At 36.2% G+C, this 26,666-nt stretch overlaps 2 protein-coding genes across 5 annotated transcripts in view; both read left to right on the forward strand.

Annotated features, from left to right (window-relative positions):
* The first annotated feature begins 674 nt into the window (after nt 1–674).
* On the forward strand, nt 675–5,355 carry LOC113462337 (uncharacterized). Its single transcript, XM_088702659.2, has 7 exons — nt 675–1,673; nt 3,281–3,307; nt 3,458–3,709; nt 3,829–4,002; nt 4,217–4,323; nt 4,590–4,957; nt 5,031–5,355. The coding sequence occupies exons 1-7, from the start codon at nt 1,500–1,502 to the stop codon at nt 5,114–5,116; spliced, it is 1,188 nt and encodes a 395-aa protein (XP_088558785.2). The 5' UTR covers nt 675–1,499; the 3' UTR covers nt 5,117–5,355.
* A 3,644-nt stretch (nt 5,356–8,999) lies between these two features.
* The window catches only part of LOC103700969 (uncharacterized), a 30,326-nt gene continuing 12,659 nt past the window's right edge, over nt 9,000–26,666 (forward strand). Inside the window, exons 1-15 of one of the 4 annotated variants that reach the window (XM_039124521.3) lie at nt 9,000–9,648; nt 10,905–11,010; nt 14,113–14,482; nt 15,387–15,541; nt 15,760–15,999; nt 18,745–18,854; nt 18,956–19,033; nt 19,134–19,240; nt 23,911–24,005; nt 24,094–24,209; nt 24,347–24,450; nt 24,530–24,607; nt 24,779–24,857; nt 25,457–25,625; nt 26,488–26,558. In XM_039124521.3, coding sequence (XP_038980449.3) covers nt 14,127–14,482; nt 15,387–15,541; nt 15,760–15,999; nt 18,745–18,854; nt 18,956–19,033; nt 19,134–19,240; nt 23,911–24,005; nt 24,094–24,209; nt 24,347–24,450; nt 24,530–24,607; nt 24,779–24,857; nt 25,457–25,625; nt 26,488–26,558 — 1,758 coding nt within the window. In that variant the 5' untranslated portion in view covers nt 9,000–9,648; nt 10,905–11,010; nt 14,113–14,126. Of the gene's footprint in view, nt 9,649–10,904; nt 11,011–12,970; nt 13,059–14,112; nt 14,483–15,386; nt 15,542–15,759; nt 16,000–18,744; nt 18,855–18,955; nt 19,034–19,133; nt 19,241–23,910; nt 24,006–24,093; nt 24,210–24,346; nt 24,451–24,529; nt 24,608–24,778; nt 24,858–25,456; nt 25,626–26,487; nt 26,559–26,666 lie in introns of all 4 variants that reach the window. The other 3 variants (XM_039124520.3, XM_088702658.2, XM_008782879.6) reach the window with 3 other exon arrangements.

The raw sequence follows: 26,666 nt of genomic DNA on the forward strand, positions 1-26,666 counted from the left end.
AAGCATACATTGAATAATAAAACATTTGACTGGGTCGAAATTGATGATCTGCATATATTGCCAAAGTGCAAGTCATCTTCAGGTAATGCTCCACAGCAATTGGATCATAAAAATGGAACAATATTGCATTAAATAACAGAATAGTCCATTTATTATAAATCTAATTATTAGTACATATTTCAAGATCCACTAGAAATATGCATGTATCTTTTCAAACATAAAATCAATTTCTCAATCTAATAAATAACACAGAATTTATGATGCATCCAGTGAACCTAAGTTCCAACCATGATATATCGTACGTACCGATTCAGTACCGTATGTATTGTACCATACTAATTTGGTACTGGTGGCATACCGGTTCTCGGTACGCCAACCATACCGCATCTTAACGACACTATGCTAGTGTGGCACTAATATGGAGTCCAGTATCGGTACGGTAAACTTTGGTTCAAACAAAAGAAATTCATATATCAATTCATAAAACATAGCAAATACAGATTCGGCAGATAACTTCGTATTCTAGAAAAAAAAGAAATAAATTACTGCAAATCATGATTATAAATATATTTACTTGTTGACTAATTGTTCTCTCAACAGTATCTTCCGAACAGGTCGCATGCGAGAAGTCGGCAGATGCCGTCCGATTTTCCCCGCTTCAATCTCAACCGTTCACCCTCCCCGTGAAGCCGTCCCGCGCGCCCGCGCGCACCGCCTCTCCGGAGGTGGCACCGTCCCATGGGTATTAAAAAGGGCCTTCGGCGAGCCTAGCAAACACCCGCCACCCGCCCTCCCTTCTTCCCTTGCCTTCCTTCCCTACGGCCTCCCCTGTCTTGGAAGCAGAGTTCAAAGATTGGATTTTGTTGTCGGTTTTCTCTGATTACTTGATTATAAGTTAGTTTTCTTGTCTCTGATTCCTAGCTCTTTATTCTACCATGTCACTGGTTACCGTTCCTTGTTGTTAGACTCGGATAAATTGGTAGCTGACTCGGATAAATTGGTAGCTGACTCAGATTGAAGATTGGATTTTGTTATTAGGAATAGATCCGGTGTTTGCTTGTAAAAGCTTCTTTATTGATTCTTCTCGGTTCTGTTTTTATTTCTTCTATCATCTAAAGTCATCCTATTAGTTGGTATTCTTCTGGTTGAAACTCTTGAGTGGATAGCTTCGAAATCCTGCTTGTAAAAGATCGATATATATATTTTTTGCTTCAATATTGCTCAACAATCTTGTATTTACCTCATTCAGATAGAAAACTTAGGTATTGCTTCAATATTGCTTAACAGTCCTGTATTTACCTCATTCAGATAGAAAACTGCGTCATAATATTGGCCATTGTTGCCACTATTGCTTAAAAACTTGCCATTTGTAAAGGTTTTCTTATCTCTTTCTCTCTCTTTTTTTTTAAAAAATTTCAATCCATTAGATTTCTATTCTTTAAGATTGGTTAAATGGTTGTATGTTAGATATGATCTATAGATTTTTTTTTTTCTAGACCATGAGTGAATGTGTTGTTGGGTCAGAAGGAAGTCATGAATGGGCTGAGGAAGAGGGGAGCTATAACAGTGTGTTAGATAAGGTACTTCTTCGTTTGGATGGGCTACAAAGTCCCGAAGAGAGCAGACCACAAGATAGGCCTGAAGAGCCAGAGTCAAATTGCAAGAGACAAAAGGTCTGTTCTTTATTTTTAAATATATAGACATATAAAAAGACTGGATTATTAGCTTTCTCTGTTTAGTGACTGTTGCTGATTGGATGGCCAGGAGGAATTTTAGATCTATTGGTGAAATTTTGATTTAATTTGTATGACCTTATCTGAAAAAGAATGTCATGTTAGGTCTTTTTACCAGTATTGTGAACACTGAGCAGACATACACAGACATGTTGCAGATAAATGAGAAATGATAGGACCATCATGCATAGGTCTGAGGGTTTCTTTTCTTTTTGGTTCTCTTCCTCACTCCCTCCTTCTAAAGTCCCCTTCTCCACCGCATCTTCAGGTATTGTATGAAGGTCTCAACTTTCTTGCTAATCACAACTTTGAAAAGAAAATAAAAGAAAATTTTCTAAAACCAAAAAAAAAAAAAACATCAATCGAGCCGTTACATTTGAGCATTGTCCTTTGATGTTCATGATTTGATTAGCTACGATACCCATACAATCATAAGCAACATTCCCTAATCCTTTTTCCATTAAAATAGAATCAGGTATGGGAGAAACTTTAAAGAGGACCTCAAGGAAGGACTTATGGGAGAAACTTTTTCCCTAATCATAGTTTATTCAAGTTATTCCCTTCCCTCCCTTTTTTGACCTTGCATTTAAGAACTTACCTAAGATGTCAATAATAAGTATAGGTCAACCAATAAGTTGCATTAATTTACAATGTATATATACTCCAGGTTTTTGTTGTACAATTTTCTTTTTAACTTTTTCACGGACTTTATGTTTTATATCTCCTCAAATGTATTGGCAACAGGATATATTCTAGCTAGTGTGGATATCCTTTATTTATTTTGAAAAGCAATATATATTTTCATCATAATATAATTGTTTTAGGTGCAAGCTGTATATGAAATGAAGCTCCACTACTATCAAATGAATAATGAATCGTGAGAAAAAAACTCATCCCTTCATCTTTTGATATTTCCAGGGCCATCACAAATATCTAGTTGTCTTTATTTTGATAAGGTTGTATGTGCTAAAGAAAAATAATTTGAAATAGATTGATTTAGGGGATGTTTATGGTTCTTAGGAAGATAGGGATTAGGAACATGGGAAGTTTGGGAGGGCTGAGAAAAAGTAAATTAGGTTCTTCGCTGAAGTTGAAGCATGAACCTGAGTGGGTCAAGTTAATTTAGTTACCTTGATTTGGAATGGAACAAATGAATCTGCATGAAGAAGCCAATAGCAGACATCAAACCCTCCCAAGCTCCTTGAAGCTCAGCTTTGTGACCGAACAATTACAGAAAGATGAGGCCCCCAAGAAGCAAAGCCTTTCCTTCATAATCATGCACAACAAAACCAGCACTCGCACCATTGGTCTCAACACCTCCATCAAAATTTATCTTGAAGACACCTAACTGTGGGGGACTCAACTGACAAGAAGAGGAGATAAAGTTTGGTGAGCACCACAGAGCAATCCCCATTGAGTCGAAGTTGCAACAGTCAATGAAGATGTTTTGGATCTCTCAGGAAATTCATTAAATAAGTTAGCAGCTTGCCTATCGATCAGCCTTGGAGTAGTATAAGTAGACTCACGGCAATGCTTGTTTCTAGCAGGTCAAATTCCATGGGCGGTGTAGCGATGTAAGGGATGCTTTAACAGATAATTATTTGTATTACAAGATTAACCAAGTTTGGCTTTCTTCTAAAGTCTCTATAGTTAGTTTTTGCTAGAATTTCTTATTTCTCAGATAGATAATTATATACCATTTTATCTATATTTTGTCTATGCAGATAGATTTATGCACCGACATGACAGGGGTACCAAGTCCTCTTGGTTTGAATTTATGCAAAAACCAAACTTTCTTGGATCTCATTCATATGAAGCTATGTCAGGAGAAGACCACTCCTCATAATGAACCAACTGTGAGTACTAATATAGAAGAACAAAAAACTAGAAATGATAACTATAATACCCAACCTACACCTGTGAAATGGAAGGCTTCAAATTTGCCTGCAACAAAACTCAAGATCGGCTGTTGGGAGGTAATGTTATATTTTGACTTGATAGATCAAGTTAGAAGCAAATAGTCAGGATAAAACTTGCTAAGCAGTTTTACTTTTTAACATCTAACATTTTTTTTAACTATATTTCATAATTTTAGAGAAAGTCAAGAAATGAAGGTGATATTGTAGCTAAGTTTTACTATGCTAAGCGAAAACTTGTGTGGGAGATATTAGAAAATGGATTGAAAAAAAAGCTTGAGATCCAATGGCCTGACATCTCAGCAATCAGAGCACGTTTCATTCAGGATCAACATGGCATTCTGGAAGTTGAGGTTAGATGATTTTTTTAAACATATATTCTTATTCCATTGATTAAGTTCGCTACATTCTTACTGTATCGACTACTTTGTTTGTCTTAGACATGTTTTTTACTAATTTTTTGCTTTGAGTGGTTTGTTGATGTTTCTTAACAATTTGATTTTTTTAATAACAAAATTTGAAAGACTTGCTTGGGTTTGATAACTAGATATTTGGTGCATAGTGCAGTTAAGGCAGCAGCCCGCGTTCTTTAATGAAATAAATCCACAGCCAAGAAAGCATACTAATTGGGAAGCTTGTTCTGATTTTAGTGGAGGGAATGCAACCATATCCAGGTCTATAAAGATTAAACTGACATCACTTTCTTAGAGCTCTGTTATTTTTCTAAGCTTTTTTGTTAGAAGAATGTACTTCTTTATTGATGAAGTAGGTAAGTCTTTTGATTTAGAGCTTCAGTCATTCAATGTTCAGTCCATGTTAGACTACTTCTATGGGAAGAGCTTCTGAAAATGTGAAGAATAAATAAAAAATAAAATAATAACTTCTTTAGTAGAGTTTTTGTAATATTCTCATATCTTGTTTCTCATTTTCTTTCTTTCAGGTGGCACTATCTTGAGTTTCTAGAAGGAACTTTGGAGAAACATTATGAAAGGCTTTTATGTAGTGATAACCGTCTATTTATGATGAGTCAGAGAGCTTTTCCAAGCCTCAATTCTTCATTTTTTGGGACTGTTAGTAGTGAGATGCAAGATATAGGCATGCTCAAACCAAGATTTCCATCTTTGTTCTATCAACCATCCAGCAACTGGTATGCGCCTCATCTACATCATATTAACAATCAAGGGAGTATGAATGCTCCTACTTGTATCAGGACTTTTGAATCTCTTGGTCCATCAATCTGTGCCAACTATTCAGTTTCACTGCTGAAAACAACAGCTGGAGCTATACAAATGAATTCACCAAGTTCAGGTAAATTATCCTGAACATCTAGTAACTAAACCAAGATATAAATGCTAATTGTTTCGTTCTTTTCCTTCTCAAGTCATCGAGTTCCCACCAACTATGGATCAAGCTGCAAGTGCTTGGAATCCAAAGACATCCAACTTGCGTAAATTATCGATTCATTAACCCTTGATTTCATTAAATATTATATTCTACTACCATGATCTCTAGCTAAGACTTTCTTTTTTTTTCCTTTTCTTTTGACTTTTTGAATGAAGCAGACAACTTTGCACTTAACAGTGCCAATGCCACGGTGAACCCTATCCCGAACGGAATGACTCAACTTTGCAATCAAGAAATTCAAAGTTTGAGAAGGGTTGATGGCATAAGAGAGCACCAAACCCAAAAACTATCCTTGGGCGCCTATACGACCCCAGCTCCTAATTTTCTTCCTGGACGCATCTCTGCTGATAACTTATTAACTCGTACAGCTGAAACAGAAAATTTCCATGCTGGCATACAAGATCTACAATCAATTGAGGAGCAATTATTGAGTGACTCAAGTGATCTGGATGCCTGTGTCTCTGATGAGTCCAGGCTTCTCTCCAAAGTCAAATCTATTGGGTCACTCCTTTACTTAATGGCAGCACCGGACACACAACCATAATCCTATAGTGGATTGGATGATGGTGTCCAAAGTACTGATGGCACAAACTCTATATTAGAATCGAGGGACTCCAAGCAATTTCAGAAGTTTGACCATGTTGACTCGCATTCTATGTCATATTCATGATAGACCAGTATGGCCTTGTTCCAATTGTCAATGACTTCAGATTTTGGGAGAGGATTTTCTTGGGGCTCAAGTGCAGTCTTTTTGTACTCTGTAGGGACTATATGAGAGTATAGCTTAGATTAGATTGTCTTTGATATAAATCTCAGGATGTGGAACCTACTGGACTAGAATTTGCATTAGGTCCTTCTAAACTAGAAGATTGGAGCGTCTCAAACCTTGTCTTCTCTTTCTTACCGAGATAATCTCGATTTTCTGCATCTTTTACATTCAGATATCATTCATTTGGTCATTTTCAAGCACATGATTGGAAAATCTCTAACCTCTTGATCTCTTCTTTAATGAGATATTATCTGCATTTTGATGCACCTTTAACTTTTTGTTTTTTATGGGAACTGTTCTTCTGCCTTCTAATGTGATATTTTGGATTTGCTGTGCCTTTTAGATTCAGATATCATTCTCCATTTCAAATAAGTTATTGCACTTCTAAAATGGACAGGCTTAGTCTGTATGAGTATACATCTTTATGAATCACAATTATTCATTCAAAAAATTAACACCGTTCTATTGGATGCTGGAGAGTATTCCATTACTACGTGCTTAAAACTAACCTGAAGGATCAAAAAAAAAAAAGAAGAAACAATAAGTTATCAGATTTGAGATACATTATAATATGCAAGCTTGGAAAATGCATTCATTCTCTCTCAATCTCCACACTTGATCCTTCTGAATCTGTCAAGAAAGTTTTCAAACAGGCTCTGAATTGTCATCATTAGCTGTAAGAATAGGTTGACAGTAAATCTTGCGTTGTTTTATATCATTTTAAGTTGCCAGCATAGGCTATTCAATTAATCTTTTCCTTTTTCATCCTCTTCTATAAGCTAGGCAATCTTAAGGCAGGATTAATACTGAGATGGCTAGATGAGACTCCATCCTGTGCATCACTTGCCTCCAACAGCACCCATTGTAATCTCAAAAACCTCATAGCAAATTGACAAACTTTAAATAGGTCATTAGAGATTTCAGGAAGGCAGGGATTGCTTGAGCTAAGTCCTAATTGAAAACCGCTCAGATTGCCAAGACTCATCAATACCACTTTCTCTATTTTCCCAATATAACTCTTCTGGTTTCTTTAACTGGAGCTCTGAAATGTTATACAAGGAAATATTTGTGCCTGACTCCTAATAATTCTTTATCAAAATCTTCCCGAAATGAGCTCATTGTTTCCACTTGGCTGTTGCTGAGTAAGGTACCTGCCCAAATCTTCAATCTCTTGGGACCGAAACATCGCCGGCCGCTGATTCTTGATTCTTCCATTAGACGAGGTCACTTTATGTTCAGATATCTGATAAAAAAATATTTGTGTTGATGTTTCTAAAAGCAGACTTGGGAAGAATATTCTCATACACGATATGCTGGTTTTTGATGCATCCATGTTTTGTAGAAAATATGTGAAAATTTTATATTATGATAAAAAAACTAATTACTTTTGAAGTTTCATCAGAGTGCAGGAAAGTTTGTGAATATTGTTTTGATTTTTGCAAATAAGTAAGAAGAAATTTTTTTAACAGACTTAATTTAAATTCAATTTGAGAAGTAAACTCTTTTTTTTTATATATACTTTCTGCACGTAATATATGTGCATGCATGCATGCTTTGCCTCCTTACGAAGAACGTAGGCCATGCATGGAGTGGATTCAAGGATGTTCCTTCTATGGATCAGGCTGTCACAAGTCTGCATGACCTCTCCTTATAAGTCTGTCTCCATGCTGACGTACAAAAAAGAGTGATTAATAAGCGAATGCTTTGGGATGATAAATTCACAACAAAATTGCAAATTCAAGCATGTTTTCCGAACTTTATTTCTTAATTTCAGCATAGGAATGCATTGATTATTGAATTTGTTGGCAAAGTTGGTTCGGTTAGGAAAGCAAAAAGTGCTTTCCATCATATTATAAGAGTTATGCTTGGTGCTAAGGCAATTGATAAGGCTGTAAGTGAGTTGATTTATCCTCTTTCAACAAAAAAGACCCAACAACACCAGATTGACAAGCCCAAAGTATGCCCACAATTTGGTCAGCCCAAGTCCATCTCGATCCAACCGATTTGCAATTCCAGCCACCTAAGACCACACTAATTGGTGCAATTAAAGATTGCACGCGGACAAGAGTTCGCCCATATATCTTTAGATAAATAAACAAATAACATACAATAGAATAGTAGATAGAAAACCTCCTCCTGCTCATGCTTTGCCTACCTAAAATATATTGCTCCTTTCCCGCCCAAGGCGAGAAGGCCTGAACATATGGTCTGAGGTCTATACGAAGGCAGGCTAACGTGAAGTGCAGATAGGAGTCCACAGTGAAAAGAAAAAGGGCGCAAGGTAAAATGGTGGGAAAAGGTTTGTAGCCGTTATAATTCAAACATATGGAGGGGGTGACCCTAGCTTCTTCATGGACCTCCCTCTTGGAATGATTTCAACACTTTTCATAGCTCGTATTTGGAAAATTCTTTTAAAAAAATAGTGGCTACAGAATTCCCATGGCAGTGGGACTGTTTCTTTCACAAACACTCCCTTCATCACTGGCTTTAAGTGACCAAATGAGAATATGTATCTATTAACTGCACTACAAATTTCTAGATGAACGACTATATCAACCTTTCATCCTTTCGACCTCGATCACTAAATGATCTTGGAGTAATCTGTATAAAGCGATGAATCTAATTTAAGAATAACCACTAGATGCAGAATTGATACTTATTCTGATAAAACTCTTATGCATCACAACAAAATTATTCGAATTCTTGATCCAATCTAGAAATTTATTGCTTCCACATGAATTTGTCTATACTTATTTTCTTTTTTTAACAAATAATATAAGCAAGCCATTAATCATTTGAAAGAATTTATATGGCAAATATTAATGTCAAGCATTCAGAGAATATAAAAAAGTAGCAATAATTGGTTTATAGCTCTATTAGCAAATTAGGATATAATTTTAATAATTTCTCTGTCAACTCATACTATTTGTTGTTATTTTGTTGTCGTAATTTTTTTCTAGGAGCTATCAATTTATAAAATATGTTTCTTGGAGCGACACACACGAGTCATGCCATAAATCCATATAAGATGATGTTGACTTCCTGCCATCAATCTCAGATATACAACAAAGATCCTATTCTCCTTTCATATAAATTTCATAATAATTTTACTAATAACATTAATTATCTGGCAACTATCAAGCAATAGTAAGCTGGTGGTGCACATAAGAAGCGGTTACCAAATCCAAGCTTAACCTCACCGCCATTAAATATTATTATTTTTTTAATATCCCTTTGTTTCTTTGGAGTCCTACATAAGAGGCGACGTCCCCACTGCCCTTATGGAACTCTCCCCTTCGAGGCAACAAAGAAAAAGAAAGAACCCACCCAAGGGCGAGAAGAGAGAGAGAGTTCTCTCCACGATATCCTCAAATCCTCTTCTCCCTCGCGCCCCGAATCGTCGATCCCTCCCCCTCCTCGCCTCCTCCCAATCCGTCGATCCCTCCCTCCGCTCCCCATCGAATCGAGCCCCCGTGAAGAAGCCCCCTCTTCTCGCAGCCTTCCCTGACCTCCCCCATCGGGAGATCCATCTACACCGCGGCGGCGGAAGGAGCGCCAACTCGATCGAACTCATTTGGATTTCAGCTTCTTGGGGTTAGATCTTGGAAAGGTTTCTCGCCGTTCTAGGAATTTCTGGGGTTTTCTTTGCTTTCTTGGCTCCGAAGCGTGGGATTTGGGGTGGTTCCTCTTCGATTTCCGCCGCCGAGGAATGCGGCATGGATAGGAGCGTTGCGGGGCTTCGGAAGCCAGTGAGATGTTCCCGATTTCTGGCAACTTCCCATCTGCGTGACCTCTGGTTGCAGCAATCGAAGTTCTTGAAACCCATGTGAGTTTGTATTAAACCCTCTTGGTTTTCTTCTTATTTTTTGTCATTTTTCTTCTGATCTTGTTCTGTATGGGTTTTTGTTAGATTACTTGTTCTGGCTCATGGGAATATTGTAGTGTTTCATGAGTTATAGCATAATTAGGGTTAGAAATGTTTTCATTTTTCCCCTTTTGGTTCAACTTTTTTGATCATTCTTTTCACTTTGTATTGTTTGATTTAGTTTCATCTACTGATACGATTGGGGGATTGCGTAAATTGTCTAACTGTATACTATTCTGCTTAAATTAAATTTTGGGCAATTGAGAATTTTTTTTTTATTTGAATAAAACGAAATTCGTTAAAAGGACTGGCATGGAAATCTTTGAAAAGAACCAGTTTTGGATATACAGGATTTGTGAGGGAAAATGAAATAAGGAAAATGAATCCTCAATGAGACAATGGTTTCTTACTTCCTTTATTACACATGCTTGACGAAGGAAAAATAGGGTTAGGAATGATGGAGTTGGGGAAAAGTGTGTTGAGAGCATGAGCTTGGGGTTTTGGCTTTTGACTTGGTTACTCTCTTTCTCTTGGCTTTTCTGCATATAATCTCTTTACTTATATCAGATTAGAAAGAGAGAGAAAGAGTTTGTTCAATCTTGTTCTTTGCTTCCTTTTTGCTGGGGCGACTCCTTCCATTGTGGGATGGCCCTTTCTTAAAGCTATGAACGAGAGATATGAGTTTGTAGCATGTTGTGTTTTGTTTTTGTTACTGTCACTGGGACTTAGAAGGTTATAAAGCATGCTAAAACCTCTTGAGCTTCTATTATGCATCCTTAATAGTGGACAGAAGGTAGTCCACTCCTCATATTCCGGCTGTTCTCCCTTGTCTAGGAAGGTTGACTTTCTGCACATTGCCTCTACCGCTAGGCCTATACATTTTCATTATGACCTTCACAGAAATCAGTTGTCGTTAGTGGCTACTCTAACCAATATTGATGGCTGTGGCTTAAGTAACCTTGTGTGATTGTCATGAAGAAAATGAATTGGTTTGCCGGTCCAACATTAACAAGCATCTAGCCTCATTAAGTGACTCTGTTATGGTTCCACTGGAGAAAAGTGGAAATTTCCTCTCAGTCCCGAAGCTGGGATAGAAAAGGCGAGGCTACCATCACAAACGTGTGTTTTGATACCCTGTAGCATCTAGTGACCCTATTAATACATTTGACAAGTTCTAAAAGTTCTTTTGTTTTTTTTTTCCTCTCTCTTTTGGGCAGCTCCTATAAAAGCAAACAGCCTGGCATCAATGTTTTAAAGGCTAAAGCGAAGATGAGGCACTTGAGCCAGAAAATGCATGGGATAAGCCTCAAGGTAGTTTGAAATGTAAGCCTCAAATATTTAATTGAATAAGTTATAATGATGTAATACAATAAATATATCACTCATGGGTTGATCTACATCATTTACTGCCCTTGATTGAGGATCAGATTGCTTAAGATGTCAAGTGTAGTCTAGGATGCTAAAACTTCAAAGAGAATAGAGATAAGCAAATGAAATAAATGATTTTTTTGACAATTAATGAAAATACAAGTTAAATTTTATTTTTTAATTTTAAAGGGATATTCTGCAAGGGTTAAAGATTCACTAACCTCCTCCTCACCTTAAAAATCATCTTGAGGGGTATGTTAGGATTCATAAATGCAAGCCTCAGTGAGGCTCTCTTTTCCTACCACACCTCAAAGGCGGAATCTTTTTAAGCCTTGAGCCTAGCTCATCAAAACCATGCGTGGTATTTTAGTAATGCCTTGGAAATTGTAACTCCTGCAAATGCCAAAATTTTTCTAGCTAATATCTTGATTGTGGAGAAACACTGGCCTCAACAAAATCCCTTAGGTTTCCTTGTTTCCTTCCTTGGACCTCCTCTCATCTCAAGATACTTTGATCCTATGGAGCTTGTTAAACAAATACGCTCAGAAGCCTCGATGAAATTATCAATTTAAAAAGTGATTTAGCCTTGAAAGTGACGTGTCTTTGAGGTGAGAATGATATGATAAAGAACTTCGTGATGCTTTTACCAAAAAAAAGAAAGACTTCATGGTGAGCTGGGATTTGAATCATTTTATTGTGGAAGGCCACTATCAAGTTTCTTGGTCGGTTACATTTAAACAGCAAGCGGGCTAGAAACAACAAGCGGGCTAGAAACCACCCCCCCCCCCCCCCCCCCCCCCCCCCCCCCCCCCCCTGTTCCACAGATAATACCATATGGAAAGGAAATTGGGTGGGACCTTAAACACCTTTAACGATCCAGCGAATATTATTCTAGATGCAAGGCTAATATAGGTAACATTGGTTACTTTTGTTTCTTCATAAACTTCTTACTTTGTAAAGAATCAGCAATGAAGTCTTATTTGATTTGAGACAACGTGTTTATAACCGGCATATAATTTTGCTTCTTGAAAGCTGTATGCTTAAAAATAAAATCTCTCTCCAGAGTCCATTATAGTATAGGGTCCAATAGGACTCAAGAACATTTTCTTTGGATCTTGTATGGTGTTTAATTGGATTGATGCTGCCACACAAACTGTCCTTTGGAGGACACTCAGACGTGATTAATGCTGACTTAAATTTGATTTACTTTGCAAAGAGAAGAAGTGGAAGTGATTCTTTTATTTTTTTGAGGACTTTGATGTTAGACAATTCAATTCTCCTCTCCAACATTGCATGTTTGATTTTGGCTCTATTGTGCCCAAACTACACTTTGCTCAATATTCGATAACAAAGACTTTGTCAAAATGAGGGCATTTTAACTGGGTAGGCTTATGGTCCAACTTGAGTTGTTCTAGTATACTTGGGTTAAAATTTTAACCCTAGTTGGCGACTGTCACTGTCCACTTCACACTATCATCAGGCATTGTGTTTGATGCTGCAAAGGTTGGGCTCTTCCACAAGGATTTAGGTATTGTTATGTACTATTGTATACTGTACAGTATGTATGTTGCTGATTAGGCTGAGTGTTCTTACTGTTGGAATGCTGTATGTTGGCTTTTATGAACCTGTGTTGGCCTGAGATTGATACCAATGATCTTCGGCACAACAATAGGGCTCTTGACATCTTCCATTGCTTTTTTTTCTCCCTCATACGGTTTGACCATTATCAGGGATATTTTGCGCCTTATTCAAATCTTGTTACTGCTGCTTGGTTCCTTCATTGCTATATCAACTCTATCTTCTCTTGAGCTAAAGCGTTTACCAAAATATTTGGTTAGTTTAATATTACATTTGGATATAAATTGATTATTTCTAAGTTTTGGTAATTTATTTGATCAACTGAAAATTGAATCAGGATGTTGCACTTTTGTAAGCTAATACAGGGAGATAGTATCTTATCCTTTGGGAAACTCATTTTTTTGGTTGGAAGTAAAACGTGGCAGGTATTCAAGATTCTTATTTATATATGAACTGTTGAACAACTTAATCTGCCATCTTTTTTGCAGTGGCCTAAAGATTTGCTTGATTTTGACTATGGGGATGTAAGCCAAGAATTTTGGCCAAAACCTATGTTGGTTGGAAACTCTGAAGGTCACATAGTATGTCTAAATAACAAGAACTACGTTACATCCGGTTGGATCTAGAATTTTTTCTTGAACTTCTGGAATGCATTTGGGCTTGGTCCAGTTTTTACTAAGAGCTCAACTTACCGAGTCATTTTTGGGCAAAGGTCCAATCAATTTGGATTCTCAACAACAAATAAAGAATTCTACAGTTAGTAAACTCAATTTTTTGGGGCAGTACTGGTTTGGTTTTATCATTATACACGTTGTTGACAGTTGCTATGCTTGTCATAAGTTTGCTAAGTGCATTCCCTCGTTTCTAGAATTAAATGGAGGATGACTAATTCGGTAATTCTCTATCTTTACCTAATCTGGTGATGACTAGTTTATGAGCCTGGAAAACCATTTATTAAAAATTTTAAATGGGACAACCAAATGTTATTTCATTTTCTTATATCTCTTTGTCATATTCAGCTGACACCTTCTATAAAGTTTCTGGACTCTGTGGCTCTAAACCTGCCTCACTAATTGGGTCTTTGCATACTTAAGCTAAGAAGACAAGATGAGCAGGGGAGTGTTTCTTTTCTTTATTTAATTTGTATTGACTTGTTGTGGTCAATTGTTTGGAAACATAACTTGCAAGAGTAACTTATTGATTAGTCTGTTAAGTATATGTTGACATTGCTGAACTTCAAAATATAAAACATGCCCTAGTGTTTTTTTTATATTTTTAAATTTGTTTTTTTTAATTGCATGCTGTTTTTATATCTGTCTTTCACACCATGTGTAAAAAATTTCTGTAATGCTCAAATCAGCTTCCCTCCTAAAATGTTGCTGTTCTGCTCTGTTTTACTTAAGTTTGTCTGCTTAAAGTGATCCCATATATTTTAGGTTTCTGAGCTTGCTATATCCACAATTCTGTTTTAAACTCCAGGTGTTACACTAATCATGGCTCTGAGGAAATATAAACCTTCTGGTGATACATCTTCTGCCAGTATGGCACCTCTGAATTTTGCAAAACAGGTGCATGAGAAGGCCAATCCTGTGGAGCCAGAGATGACAGCAGGCCTCTCAACAGAGGCTGATGTAGATATTGACCTCAGGGAAGTTTACTTTTTGATCATGCATTTCCTATCAGCTGGGCCATGTAAGAGGACATGTGGACAATTATGGAATGAACTGCTGGAGCATCAACTTCTACCTAGAAGATACCATGCTTGGTATTCAAGAAGTGGTTTACGGACTGGTGATGAAGATGATGATGGCATGTCTCTTCCACTGTGCTACCTTAAGTTGGCTGAGAGGTACATATTGTGAGATTAGTTAGCAACTTCTAGTTTGTAATTTGTTTTCTTAATGCTTAATCAAATGGATGGACTGTTCTGCCCACTGGGGATTTTATACGATTTTAATTGCGAAAAGTTGCTTCAATGCTTAGGAATTTGATACTGCCATTCAGTTAAATTTTTGTGCTTAATGTTAAATTACATTCTAGTTTTATATAAGCAAACTATAGATCTTCTTGTGTATGCATTGTTCTATATAAACACTGCTCAAAACATGCACTAGACCATGCTAACATCAAAATAATATGACCAATTTTTTTAAGTAAATAAGGGAAGGTGGGTTCGTTGATATGTTTATTCCACTACAGAATAACTGATTCTTTAGGGAGGACTGCTTTAGCTTGCAACAAGATGCAACCTTTCAAAATTTCCCCTAGACTTGGAAAGAGTTTGGTTGAAGAGGGAAGATGATAATTTTTTTTTTTCATGTTTTTTTTTAATTTATCTATTTCTCAAATACAATCATATTGTTATTTCTAATATTGAACAGATGAGAGTCATGAGATTGCCCTTTGGTGACAGACAGTCTGATGAAGGTGGAATTGAACTCAAGGTTGAATCATCTAATATAATAAATAAGATAGAAAATATAAATCAATTAAATAAGTGATGGACTTGACATCTTGATTTTGGTAATTATGTTCCTATTATGCTGTCTACTTTGTAGAATAGCAGGCTATTGTTGTTTGTTAATCATGTCCTGCTAACTGACATTTATTCTAGAATTACCAGGCAGTGATAATTTTTCTCATAAATATTACTTCGTAGAGGAATATTTGAGGTTCATGCTTCATATCATCTTGATGAGCAAGTTATCTCAGTTTGAACCATTTTCCCAACTTTATTACATGCTGCTTTGTAGGTATTCGCACATTGAAAAAGATCACTTGGTGAAGCTTTTAAAGCAATTGATTCTTAATTCTTCCCCTCAATTGCATGGCATGGTTGGTGGAGGTCCTCCAAATGCAGCCGATGTTCCCACACTCCTGGGATCTGGTTCCTTTTCTCTTCTTGGATGTAAGTGATATTTATGTTCTTTATCTTTTTGATGTGCTATGCTAGAGCATGTTTCGTCTGTTGTCATGGAATGATACTTCCACTATTGATAGATTCATTTTCATTTCTTTTCTGGTATCTGTTTCCAGTTTACCATCTCTCTTTCTCTCTCTTTCTCTCTTTTTCTCTAATCTTGTACCCTTCATATGGAATTACTGCTAATAATTTTTATCTTCCAGCTGATAGGGACAAGGAAGAAAAGGGAGCCAATAAGTTGCCTGGTTATCTGCGTTGGCCTCACATGCAGGCTGATCAGGTCCGTGGGTTAAGTTTGAGGGAGATAGGTGGTGGTTTCACAAAACACCATCGTGCTCCATCTGTTCGTGCAGCATGTTATGCCATTGCCAAACCAACGACCCTAGTGCAAAAGATGCAAATCATAAAAAAATTGCGGGGACATCAGAATGCTGTCTATTGTGGTATTGTGGTTATATCTTGTGTAGAATTGGCATAGGTTTTCTTTTGGACTTTGAGGTTTTCTCTGATGTGAACTTTTCTCTGCAATACTTACAGTTCTGTTTAGGCATCTGCCTTATAATTTGGAAATGCATTTGCCATGTATACTTTTCTTTGATGCATGGGATGTATATCTTATATTAACTTATTTTGTGTCTATTGAGACAATGAACTGTTTTATGATGTAAATAATTATTCCAACCATTTCTTTGCTAAAACCATGGTCATCCAAGAAGGTCATGGTGTTTTATCAAGGCCTATATTGCTGTTGTTTTGGGCTGCTCTTCTTATGCTTATGCTAGAAATAGACTGCAGACATAGTTTGTGAAGCTTTGCCAAAATAATGAGACAAAACTTGTTCTAATGTTCTCCATGTGTTCTTTAATTTATGAGGAATTAAAGCATATTTACTGAAGTCTCGATTATATTCACAAATTCTGTTCATTCTGACGAGTGTGATGATATTCCAGACAACCTCCTTCATCACGGAACAGGCACATGGGACTGATTTTAAATTTCAAGTTTGCAAACTATTAACTTTGAATGAGATGAAAGATTTGGCTCATGTATGTTTGCAAGGTTATTGACGTCTTTACATGTTCATTGATTATGTTGATTTGGAATGTTGTAGGACTTTTTGCAGTTATCTTGCTTTTTACCACTTCAGCAAACACTGTCCAATGCAAGTTAGTAGTATTTGTTGCCATATAACATTTGATAGTGGAATTCTCTTATGAAAATTGGAAACCTTATGTTGAAATCACATGATTTATTCCATGCAAAATGTTTTACCTTTTGTTTTGTTTTTTTTTTTCGAGTTAACAAAGAATTTCTAATTTTTTGCTTTTGAAAGCAATTCATGGGGTTGGATCTGAATCTCTTGATATCTGTATTAGTGACACGAGTAACAGTAGTATCATGTCATCCTTCATCAACATGCGATGAACTTGCATTCTTAAACAGGGCTCTGCCACTTTAAGCCCTGGGGTTTGAATTAAAGTTTCCACAGAGGAGAACAAGGAAATATACTTAGCAGGGTGAGAAAACATGGCTTGAAGTGACCTGTGGCCTGAGTTTTGTGTGGACAAGCCTTAGACCTTTTTTGATTGAATCATGTTACTTTTATAAAAACATTGCATGTAAGCTGTTGTCTCTTTTATTTAGAAAGATATCTTTTGATTCTGCTTTCAACTTTAGATGTATTAATTTGAAACTCTTCTCGTTTTGTTTTTAATGGTGCCTTGAGAAAAGTATAGGATCTGTTTAGGTGTCTGATTTTGTCTAATTGTCTCATCTGGAACAATTAAGTAGTAATAATTGTATTTGATTTTCTTTAAGGCAAGTTTGGAATTCTGTGTTGAAATTGGCAAGTTTTGAATTCTGTGTTGAAATTGATTTGATTTTCTTGGCAGTCCTTGGACATTTCTGCCTTTTGACTAGAGAATTAGTGGTTGTTGCTCGATGATGGCAAATACTCTCTATTTTATTTGTACTCATTGCTATGTTGGAGTGTAACCCATGGTATAAGCTTAACAGAGGTACATACTGTCCTGCTGCTGTTTGATGTTTTGAAGGAGTCACTAATGGGGCTTGACCTTTAGGAAGGGGAATATGTTATGGCTGACTTCTGAAGAGTCTTTGGGAGATAAAATCTGAATGCATAATTAGATATAGGTTGGCATTAGGTTTCCTTAAAACCAGACCTGAAATCTGTGACAGTTTGAGATTTGTGGTGCACTGGCGGGGGTTGGGCATGCTGAACTGAAGATTGTGGCCCTGTAAGGTGCATCCTCAAGCTTATGAACTCACTGCAAAAAAGTTAACATGAGATTCACAGTGCAAACTAAATGGGAAAATATTTCTCACTAACATTAATCTAAGACATCATGAAATATAGAAAATTTTCCTCTTTGTAGAATTTCTCTTTTCTAAACTTGTGGAACTAGGAGATACATTACATTTGCTTCTCAAAGTCCTGCCTGGTGCATTTCTTTAAGCTTTGACCAGCATGTGATTTCAGGGAGAATAGGTGTTGCCATCTAATATCTCATGCCAAGAGATCTATGTTGCAATCTGCATAGACAACAAATAAGCAATTTTTAACCATTTTATCTTAGTGATGCCTTCATGTTAAGACTTAGGATATTTGAACTTTATTTTATTGGTCGAATCTAGGTTTTTATCCTTCTATCTGTTTTTAATGTTTATGCTTTAAATTCAAGTGTTAATAGTTACTCATGCAAAGGGAGCCTTCCATTTTTTATGGATCATAGAATCAACAAATTCAGTGTTTAACATTTACAAGATATTTAATGAATATGTTTTCAGTTATCTGTGAAGTAATTCTCACACAGATAGGTAATTTTATGCTGTGGTACTATCCTCATAAAAAAATATGCTGTGGTACTTGTGGGAATCTTCTCTGACTGCTCTGTTCTTGTTTATTTTTCTTTTATGCTATCATAAATGTACAGCTTTGGATGTCCACCCTAAACTTTAGGCCGTCTTATGTACTTCAATCAATTTGGCGGATCTCCTGTTTGTTTCCTCTCTTTCTGACCATATTCTGATTTCTACTGTGTGATACTTGTTTTACATTGTTCCTCTTTTCCTTTTTTTTGCTATTCTCTGAATTAGTTGGATTTTCTGGTTGGTCTCTATTATGCACTGTTACTGCATCAATTTCATTTGGTTTTTCTTTTCTGTAGCTATATTTGATCGCTCGGGGCGATATGTAATTACTGGTTCAGATGATCGCCTTGTAAAGATCTGGTCAATGGAAACTGCATTTTGCCTGGCAAGCTGCCGTGGACATGAAGTGAGTTTGGATGGTTTCTCCTTGTTTGTCACTTCAACCATAACATCTTTTCTCTGCCGCATCAGTGAATGAACTCCTGTTTTCTTGTCTTTGTTGTGAAGGGCGACATTACTGATTTGGCTGTGAGTTCAAATAATGCATTGGTAGCATCTTCTTCAAACGACTTCATTATCAGAGTTGTAAGTCCATCACCTTTCTAGGTGCAATTTATGAAATATGATTACCTGCTATGTCTAGTTTCTGCTTCTATGTTTTTATTGTTTTGTCTTATTGATGCAGTGGCGTTTACCTGATGGACTACCAATATCAGTCTTGAGGGGTCACACTGGAGCAGTAACTGCTATTGCCTTTAGTCCCAGGCCAAGCGCTGTTTACCAGCTATTATCGTAAGTGTTATTTTCTATCTTATTGCATGCTTTCGCCACGTATTTGTATTGCATTTTTTAACAAGCAAATGATTTTTGGTTTTGGACCTGGATTTTGTCTATTGTTCAGTGGTGATATTCTTGAAATCTTCTTTGATATGTAACATGTCTTCCTTGATGTTTCAATAAATTTTGTTCTCTGTTGTTCTATTTAAATTGTTGCTAGAAGAGAATTGTGTATTGCATAAGTTGGTCGCTCTTTTTTCTGATCCATGAAAAACTGTGGGATGTTTGAAAGTAGAAACATGAAAAGCTTCCATAGAAAAGTATCCTATATAATTCATCATACTTATACTAGGACATCTTCTATCACTACTAATACATTTTAATGCATGACGCAGGCGAGCTGATTAGGGTGGTAAAGAACAATTATCTTTAATATAAGTAATCTAGGAACTACTCAGTTGAAATAGGCTGTGGTGTTACTCCCCCTAAAGTTAAATGAATTATTCACTTTATAGATTGGGCCCATGGTTGAATATATTGTATTAAATGAGTATTGGGTTAGCTTAAATAAATGCTTAATAACTTTGGAGTAATGAACTATTTGATGCTCGTAAATAGGGTCATTATTTTTTACTTGTCTAAGGTGGATGTTAGTTTGGTTTATCAACCATTTGCGTGTGAACTTGCTATTTTTTGACCACATGAGAAAGGGTAACTATCCATTGCTTGCTAAACCTAACAGGATGCAGTACAATTTACAATCCCCCCTTCTACTGACGTACTTAATTTTATTTCTTCTGTGGGCTTTGAAGTATAAAATTAATGTATAGAAATCCCATATTAGTTATTAACTAGCGTTTAACTTGCACGAGCATGGGGCACAATTTTTCTCCTTTTTCCAACTATTCTTGAAATGTAATATACCAATAAATTATAATAAATACAAGGCTTCAATGGCTAAATTTTTGTTGCATATTAAGCCATTAATTTTAATGATGGTTGAGCAGAAACTCCTGTCTTTAATACTGACATCATAAATACTGATATTTACATAGCAAACGGAGAACTTTGCACAAGCTGAGCCTTTGTTGAAAAACTTCCGTCATTAATACTAGCTTACCAATATTGGCCTTGCGCGATGTGTAGGGTATGATTTTTTCTTCTTTTTTCAATGGTTTTTGAAATGCAATATAACAATATAGTAAATTATAATAAATAAAAGGTTTCAATAGCCAAATTTCTGTTGCATATTAAGCAATGAACTTTAATGATAGTTAAGCAGAAACTCCTGTCAAATATCTAAACTAATATAGTAATATCAGTTTAAATAAGTATAGTGCTTATCTATTTTAGTTAGATAATATTCTCAAGTATCAATTATACTTTTGTTAATTATATAGGTACAATTGATACTTAACATCGGTAATAATAAGATAATCCATTTTCTCTCACTTATACTCACTTATCATTAAAGGAATAGATAATATCATGGAATGCTATACCGCCCCGAATTGCCTGGTTCAGAACGTACTGAGCCATACCGAGGGTGGATTGGCATGATTCTGTCCCTCGGTTTGAGAAATCTAGCAAAATGGGGGTGAGGGAGAAGGAGAGTTTTTTTTTTTTTTTTGGGGGGGGGGGGGGGGAAGAGGCCGAAAGAGGGAGAGTGGGCTTTCGAGCTTCCTTTCCTCCGGTCGCACGGAAATATGGGTTCCGCACCTTTTTTTTTGCATTTTGAAAGTGAAATCGGCACTCGGCCTCTCTCCCTTCCTCCCTCTCCTCTCCCTGTCTCCACCCTTCCTCTACCTCTCTCTCCAACAAAATAGGGGCTTCGCCACTGTTTTTGTGCAGCCGTAGGAGGGGGGGTTCGAAAGCCCTCCCTCTCCTTCCCTCCCTCCCTCTCCTTCCCTCCCTCCCTCTCTCTCTTTTTCTTTCTTTCCTTCTCCTTTTCCCCCTCCTTGTAGGCCTTGACTATGTCGATAACGACCCAAAATGAAACGACACGGTATCATGCCGTACCATACCGCCGGACAATCGTTACGGGTCCCCGCACTGGCACAACATGCCTTTGTTAATATAAGACTCACTTATAACAGATATCTGTTAATAAGTGATCATTATAGACTTATCTTTTTCTTGTATCAGCTATAAGAGCCCTACTTGTCATCCAAAATAAAGAACCGTATTAGTAATATTATTGATACATGCATTCATGTAGCGATGGAGAGCTCATTTCAAGCCGAGCCTCCATGATACATATAGGTAGATAAATAGATAACCAATCATTATATGCCTATTTCCTCTTGTATCAGCTATTAGAGTGCTATTTATTATCCAAAACAAAGAACCATGTTAATGACATTATTAATACGGGTGTCCATGTGGCAAATGGAGAGATTAGCACAAGTTGAGCCTCCATTATATATATATGTATGTATACACACACTTTTTTCTCAATATATTTTTGATAAAATTTCAAACCATTGTTGTGCTTCCCTTTAATACTCATGATTGAGGATTGTGAATATCTTAGTAACGTCTTAGCTCTTTCACCTCAGAAGGTGATAGAGGAGGATCAGACTAAAGGGAAGCAGATTGTATTTGTTATAGGAAGGCTCTTGAAAAAAAAAATGGAAGAATATCACCTTCTCTATCTAACTATATGTGCTTTTTGGAAATCTTTCATTACATCCATTTCCTCCAAAATATCAACTGATGGGGACCCATATCTAAGGATGGCAGATTTATATCTAATTATATCCTGGGCGAATTGTTTCATGATTCAGACTTACAGCAATTTTTTGGTATTGAAATTTTGGTTAGCTTTTCATATATGTCCTTGTACTTCTGACTTCTTGTCCAATTATTCTTCTTTTGCATTCTTTTGAAGCATCTCTGCTATTATTAACAGTTTTAGGATATTTGCTTTAAGGCTGTTGAATCTTTATGCTGCTGTGTTGAATGTCTAGGTTCGCATGGGTTGTGAATTTTTATCACAGGGAAGAAAAATTAGTGGAAATAGAAAGGACTTATGAAGAGGAAAGAAGTAAATGTGGATCCAGTGTGTGACAGATAAGATGCATAGTCCTTTGCAAATTGAAAATGAAAAATTATCAATGAATAGGGCTTGCTAGGGAAATCCAACATGGTAATTAATGGAAGCTTTTGTTTACTATCCAACATGATAATTAATTGTAGCTTTTGTTTTATCTTTTTAAACCAAATTAGCTGTTATGAGATACCAAAGAAATATAGATATAGATACTTTGTCGAGATAACATTTGTAAGTTACATATCTTAAAAAATTCTTGACTTTTTAGTGACCCCAAATACACATTATCATTAAGAAAAAAAAATCTTCTCATAATATTTGTTCTCATAATATTTATCATGTTTTTAAGGTGGTCATGGACAGCTTTGTCAGAATAGAGCAAAAATGATATTTTGAATTTAAGTCTCATAAAAGACTTACTAAAACACTCCAAAATGATTTACTAATATTAATTCAAAACTCACAAACACCTATCAGGACTAAAACTATGCAAAACAAGCATAGGGAAATAACTGCGAAAATGATGTGGATCTATGACTAATTATTGAAAATTATTTTCACTGGTTTCTATTGGCTGTTATTATCTGAGTCAGCCCAAGAATTAAAGTTTCGGTTTTGGAGGTCCTACTCAACTTAGGCTGAAAGATTGATCCATTTTGTTTAGCTTGCATATGTTTCTAACTGATTGAGCATGATTGATAAGTTATCCTTTTCAGTTGAATACCAGAATATAGAAATAAAAAAGGGAGCCTTTCAACATAAGATTTATTTATGTTCTTTAAATTAGGCTGACTTGTGTAACACATTTTATGCATGAGTTTTGTTGTGATAAAGGTATCTGCAGAAATGCAATCATAAACTAACAAACTGTGTTTCCACTTTGGGATTTCGGATTAACTTCTCAAGACTAAAAATGATTAAACTTTTGGCAAATATTTGAAGTTTAAGAAGTTCTTGAATGGAGAAGTAGCTGAAAATTGAAAGCAAGGATCAAGTACTGCTACCTGTAGCTGTACTGGTTGGGACCGTTGTGGTACCGGTTACCATACCATACCTGCACATCTTATGATTGTTGATGCTGGCACTGCAAAGGTGACAAAGACTACCATGTGTCAATGGTACTGCGGAACGTGCTGACTTTTGAGTGCTGGTTACCTAACAGTGCGATAAAGCATGCCCGATATGACTAGTATGAACTGATACTTAATCTGTGATTGGAAACAATGGATAGGATAAAATTCATGTGAGTTTCTAAATAGTTCATGAAATGTTAGAAAAAATTGTAAAGTTAGTGTTATTCTCTCATTAAGTTAGAATGATAATGAGAAAAAGAATTTTGATAAAATATCGAAGAAGGTGAGTTTTTAATAATCTGGAGAGCATGCATAGCCAGGTGGTTTCATTGAAACCATGTGTTTTGCATAAATAGGACCTGTTTCCATTCAATACATGGTCAAACTTGTACCACCTGGTCTGGTGCCCTGTTCCTTTCTGCAGGCAAAAAAGATGAAGCATTTCTTTTTGTGAAGCATCTGGTTTTTGATGGATTTTTGGAACATGATGTGTTAACACGTTTAGCTTTTCCTTTTGGAGATTGCTTGCTTTTGTTTATATCATAGCTTTGACTGAGCAGGTCCTCTGATGATGGAACGTGCCGGATCTGGGACGCTAGGTACTCGCAGCTCAGTCCACGAATTTACATCCCAAAACCTTCAGATACTTCAACTGGTTAGTTTTTTGTTTTCCTATGGAATTTCCATTGCTTTAATGATCATTGATGCTGAGAGGTTACATATAATGATGAAATTGATGCCAGTAAAGAGCTCTGATCCCTCTCCTAGTGCTGTTCGACAAAGTCATCAGATCTTATGTTGTGCATTCAATGCTAATGGAACTGTATTTGTCACTGGAAGCTCAGACACATATGCGAGGGTATGCTTAAATATGAACGTCTATAAGTTTGCAATGCTAATTTGTTTTTATCTTGGTTAATATGGAATGAATACACAATATGGGGCTACTGAGTTCCTGGTGTAGCGAGACTTCATTTACGAGCCAGTTGGTTGCAGGTCTGGAATGCTTGTAAGAGCAACACTGAGGATTCTGACCAACCAAATCATGAGATGGATCTGTTATCTGGTCATGAAAATGATGTTAATTATGTGCAATTCAGGTTAGCTGGCTGTGGTCGAAAAGCATTTATTATTCTGCTTATTATATAGTTTGATCATGGTTGCTTTCTCTTGATTCAGTGGCTGTGCTGTGGCTTCTAGATCGTCTACAGCTGATATTCTAAAGGAGGATAATATTCCAAAGTTCAAAAATTCCTGGTTAGTTTCTTTCATTTTGAGTCACTGCCATTTAATTTACTTATTACGCATGCATGTGGAAATATATGATAAACAATCCTGCAGAAATGTTGCGAAATACCACTGTAATCAGAGATCTGGTCAATTATTTCATGCTATCTGTATCGACCTTGGAGTATTTAACTTTTGTAGGTTTACCCATGACAACATTGTCACGTGCTCTCGTGATGGCAGTGCAATTATTTGGATTCCAAGATCCCGACGATCTCATGTGAGTACAATTTACCTCAGTAATTGTACTGCTCAGTTTCCTTATTATTCTTTCTATTTGGATTAGTACATTTGGTTTCACTATTAGTAGCAAAAAGGAAGCCAATATTCTTTTAGACATTTGAGCAGGACATCAGCTTTTTTTCTTAGAGCATTTTATGTATGTATAAGATTGGAACATTTTTTCCTGGTTTGGCTTGTTTTTTGTCTAGAAATCTTTTTCATGTAGAAGATAGCATTTGGCAGCCAAATCATGCTAATAGTCATCTGATTCATTCTACTGTTGTTTCATCTGTCGACAAGCTGGTTTAATAATTTGTTTATATGATCGGACCTTTTGAATTACAGTTCATGTTAATTCCTGGGAACTAGATCTTTTAATTCATTGCTTGGTTCTGCTTGTTAAGATATTGTCTATTGATTATAAGTCGAAACTTTTGTTTTCCCTTAATTATATGCTTTCACCTGCTTGAAAGTGGGAGCACTTATTATAACTTCTTCAGTATAGATTCTTTTTGCATTAGACAGATATCTGAAGTTACATTTTCTATCTTTTGGATTTCCCATGTTATAACATTTCAATATTTTCTTTAATCTTAGGGAAAAGTTGGGCGCTGGACACGTGCTTATCATCTTAAGGTTCCTCCTCCACCCATGCCTCCCCAACCTCCTCGTGGGGGCCCGCGCCAGAGATTTCAGCCAACTCCTCGGGGTGTTAATATGATTGTGTGGAGCTTGGATAATCGCTTTGTGCTTGCTGCTATCATGGGTAAGTATGCTGTATTCTTTGTATGCATCTTAAGAGATGAAAAGTTGTTTCCACAAGCCTTTAAAACCTCATTCGTTAATTGACTATTATCAGTTAAGCATGCATATTTGACTGCAAAGATGGGTCTAATGGCCTAACCAGTGCTTAAGGCTTCTAATAAATGGATGATGGGTTGCAGAAGATAAATATCGTACTCTATCAGAACCCTATAGAGATTGTCTTCTGCATAATTTAAATGACATCTAGTTTTTTAAATTGGTGTAATCTAAGTCGCCTTAGGGCTTCACGTTTGTCTTGGTGAGTTTGATCCTAGATTGTGTTTTTTTTTTGCATCTTAATTTCTGTATCTTTTCCCTGTGGGATCAGGCAATTAATGTCTTCATATTTTGATGCCATAATGCATTTCTAATCAACAAAAGGAATTGATGAATGCACATCAGTCTGTTCAAGTTGCATTTGTACCTATTCAACAGTGGGTAGTTTGATTTGTGGCAAACAATGGTTTTAAAGGGACTATTTCATGAGTCAAATATTATGAGATATGCTCGTGTTTTCTAATTTAATCTAGGAAAACCATGGGCAAGAAATGAAACATCTTAATACATTCAATACTGTTGTGCTGATTTTGTTGGTATTATATGGATCTACCATCTGGATATTTTTAATTGGATTTAAGGGATTTAGTGGATATTGCTTTTCATGTTGCATTTCTATATTGTCTATTGTGTTTGAGGACCTCTCCATTGATAAACATTCTTCAGTTATATTCTTGGATTTTGTTTTCAATTATGAAGGCTTTACAGAATTACTTTGTTTCATGGTTTTCCTATACCATATTCTAAATGTACCATTGTGTTTGTAGACTGCAGAATATGTGTCTGGAATGCTTCTGATGGCAGTTTAGTTCATTCATTGATTGGCCATAGTGAATCAGTAAGTCTTTCAATATGGTAGTGCTTCTTGTTGATATGTTTCTTAGCATTTTATTTTGTGATAGATAGACCACCTGAATTCTGGTTAGCAACATGTTTATATTCTTAT

Source organism: Phoenix dactylifera, chromosome 8 (genome assembly GCF_051530095.1).
Source record: "Phoenix dactylifera cultivar Ajwa chromosome 8, Ajwa_hap1_PhDact_Kaust_v1.1, whole genome shotgun sequence".
Classification (NCBI taxonomy): Eukaryota; Viridiplantae; Streptophyta; class Magnoliopsida; order Arecales; family Arecaceae; genus Phoenix; species Phoenix dactylifera.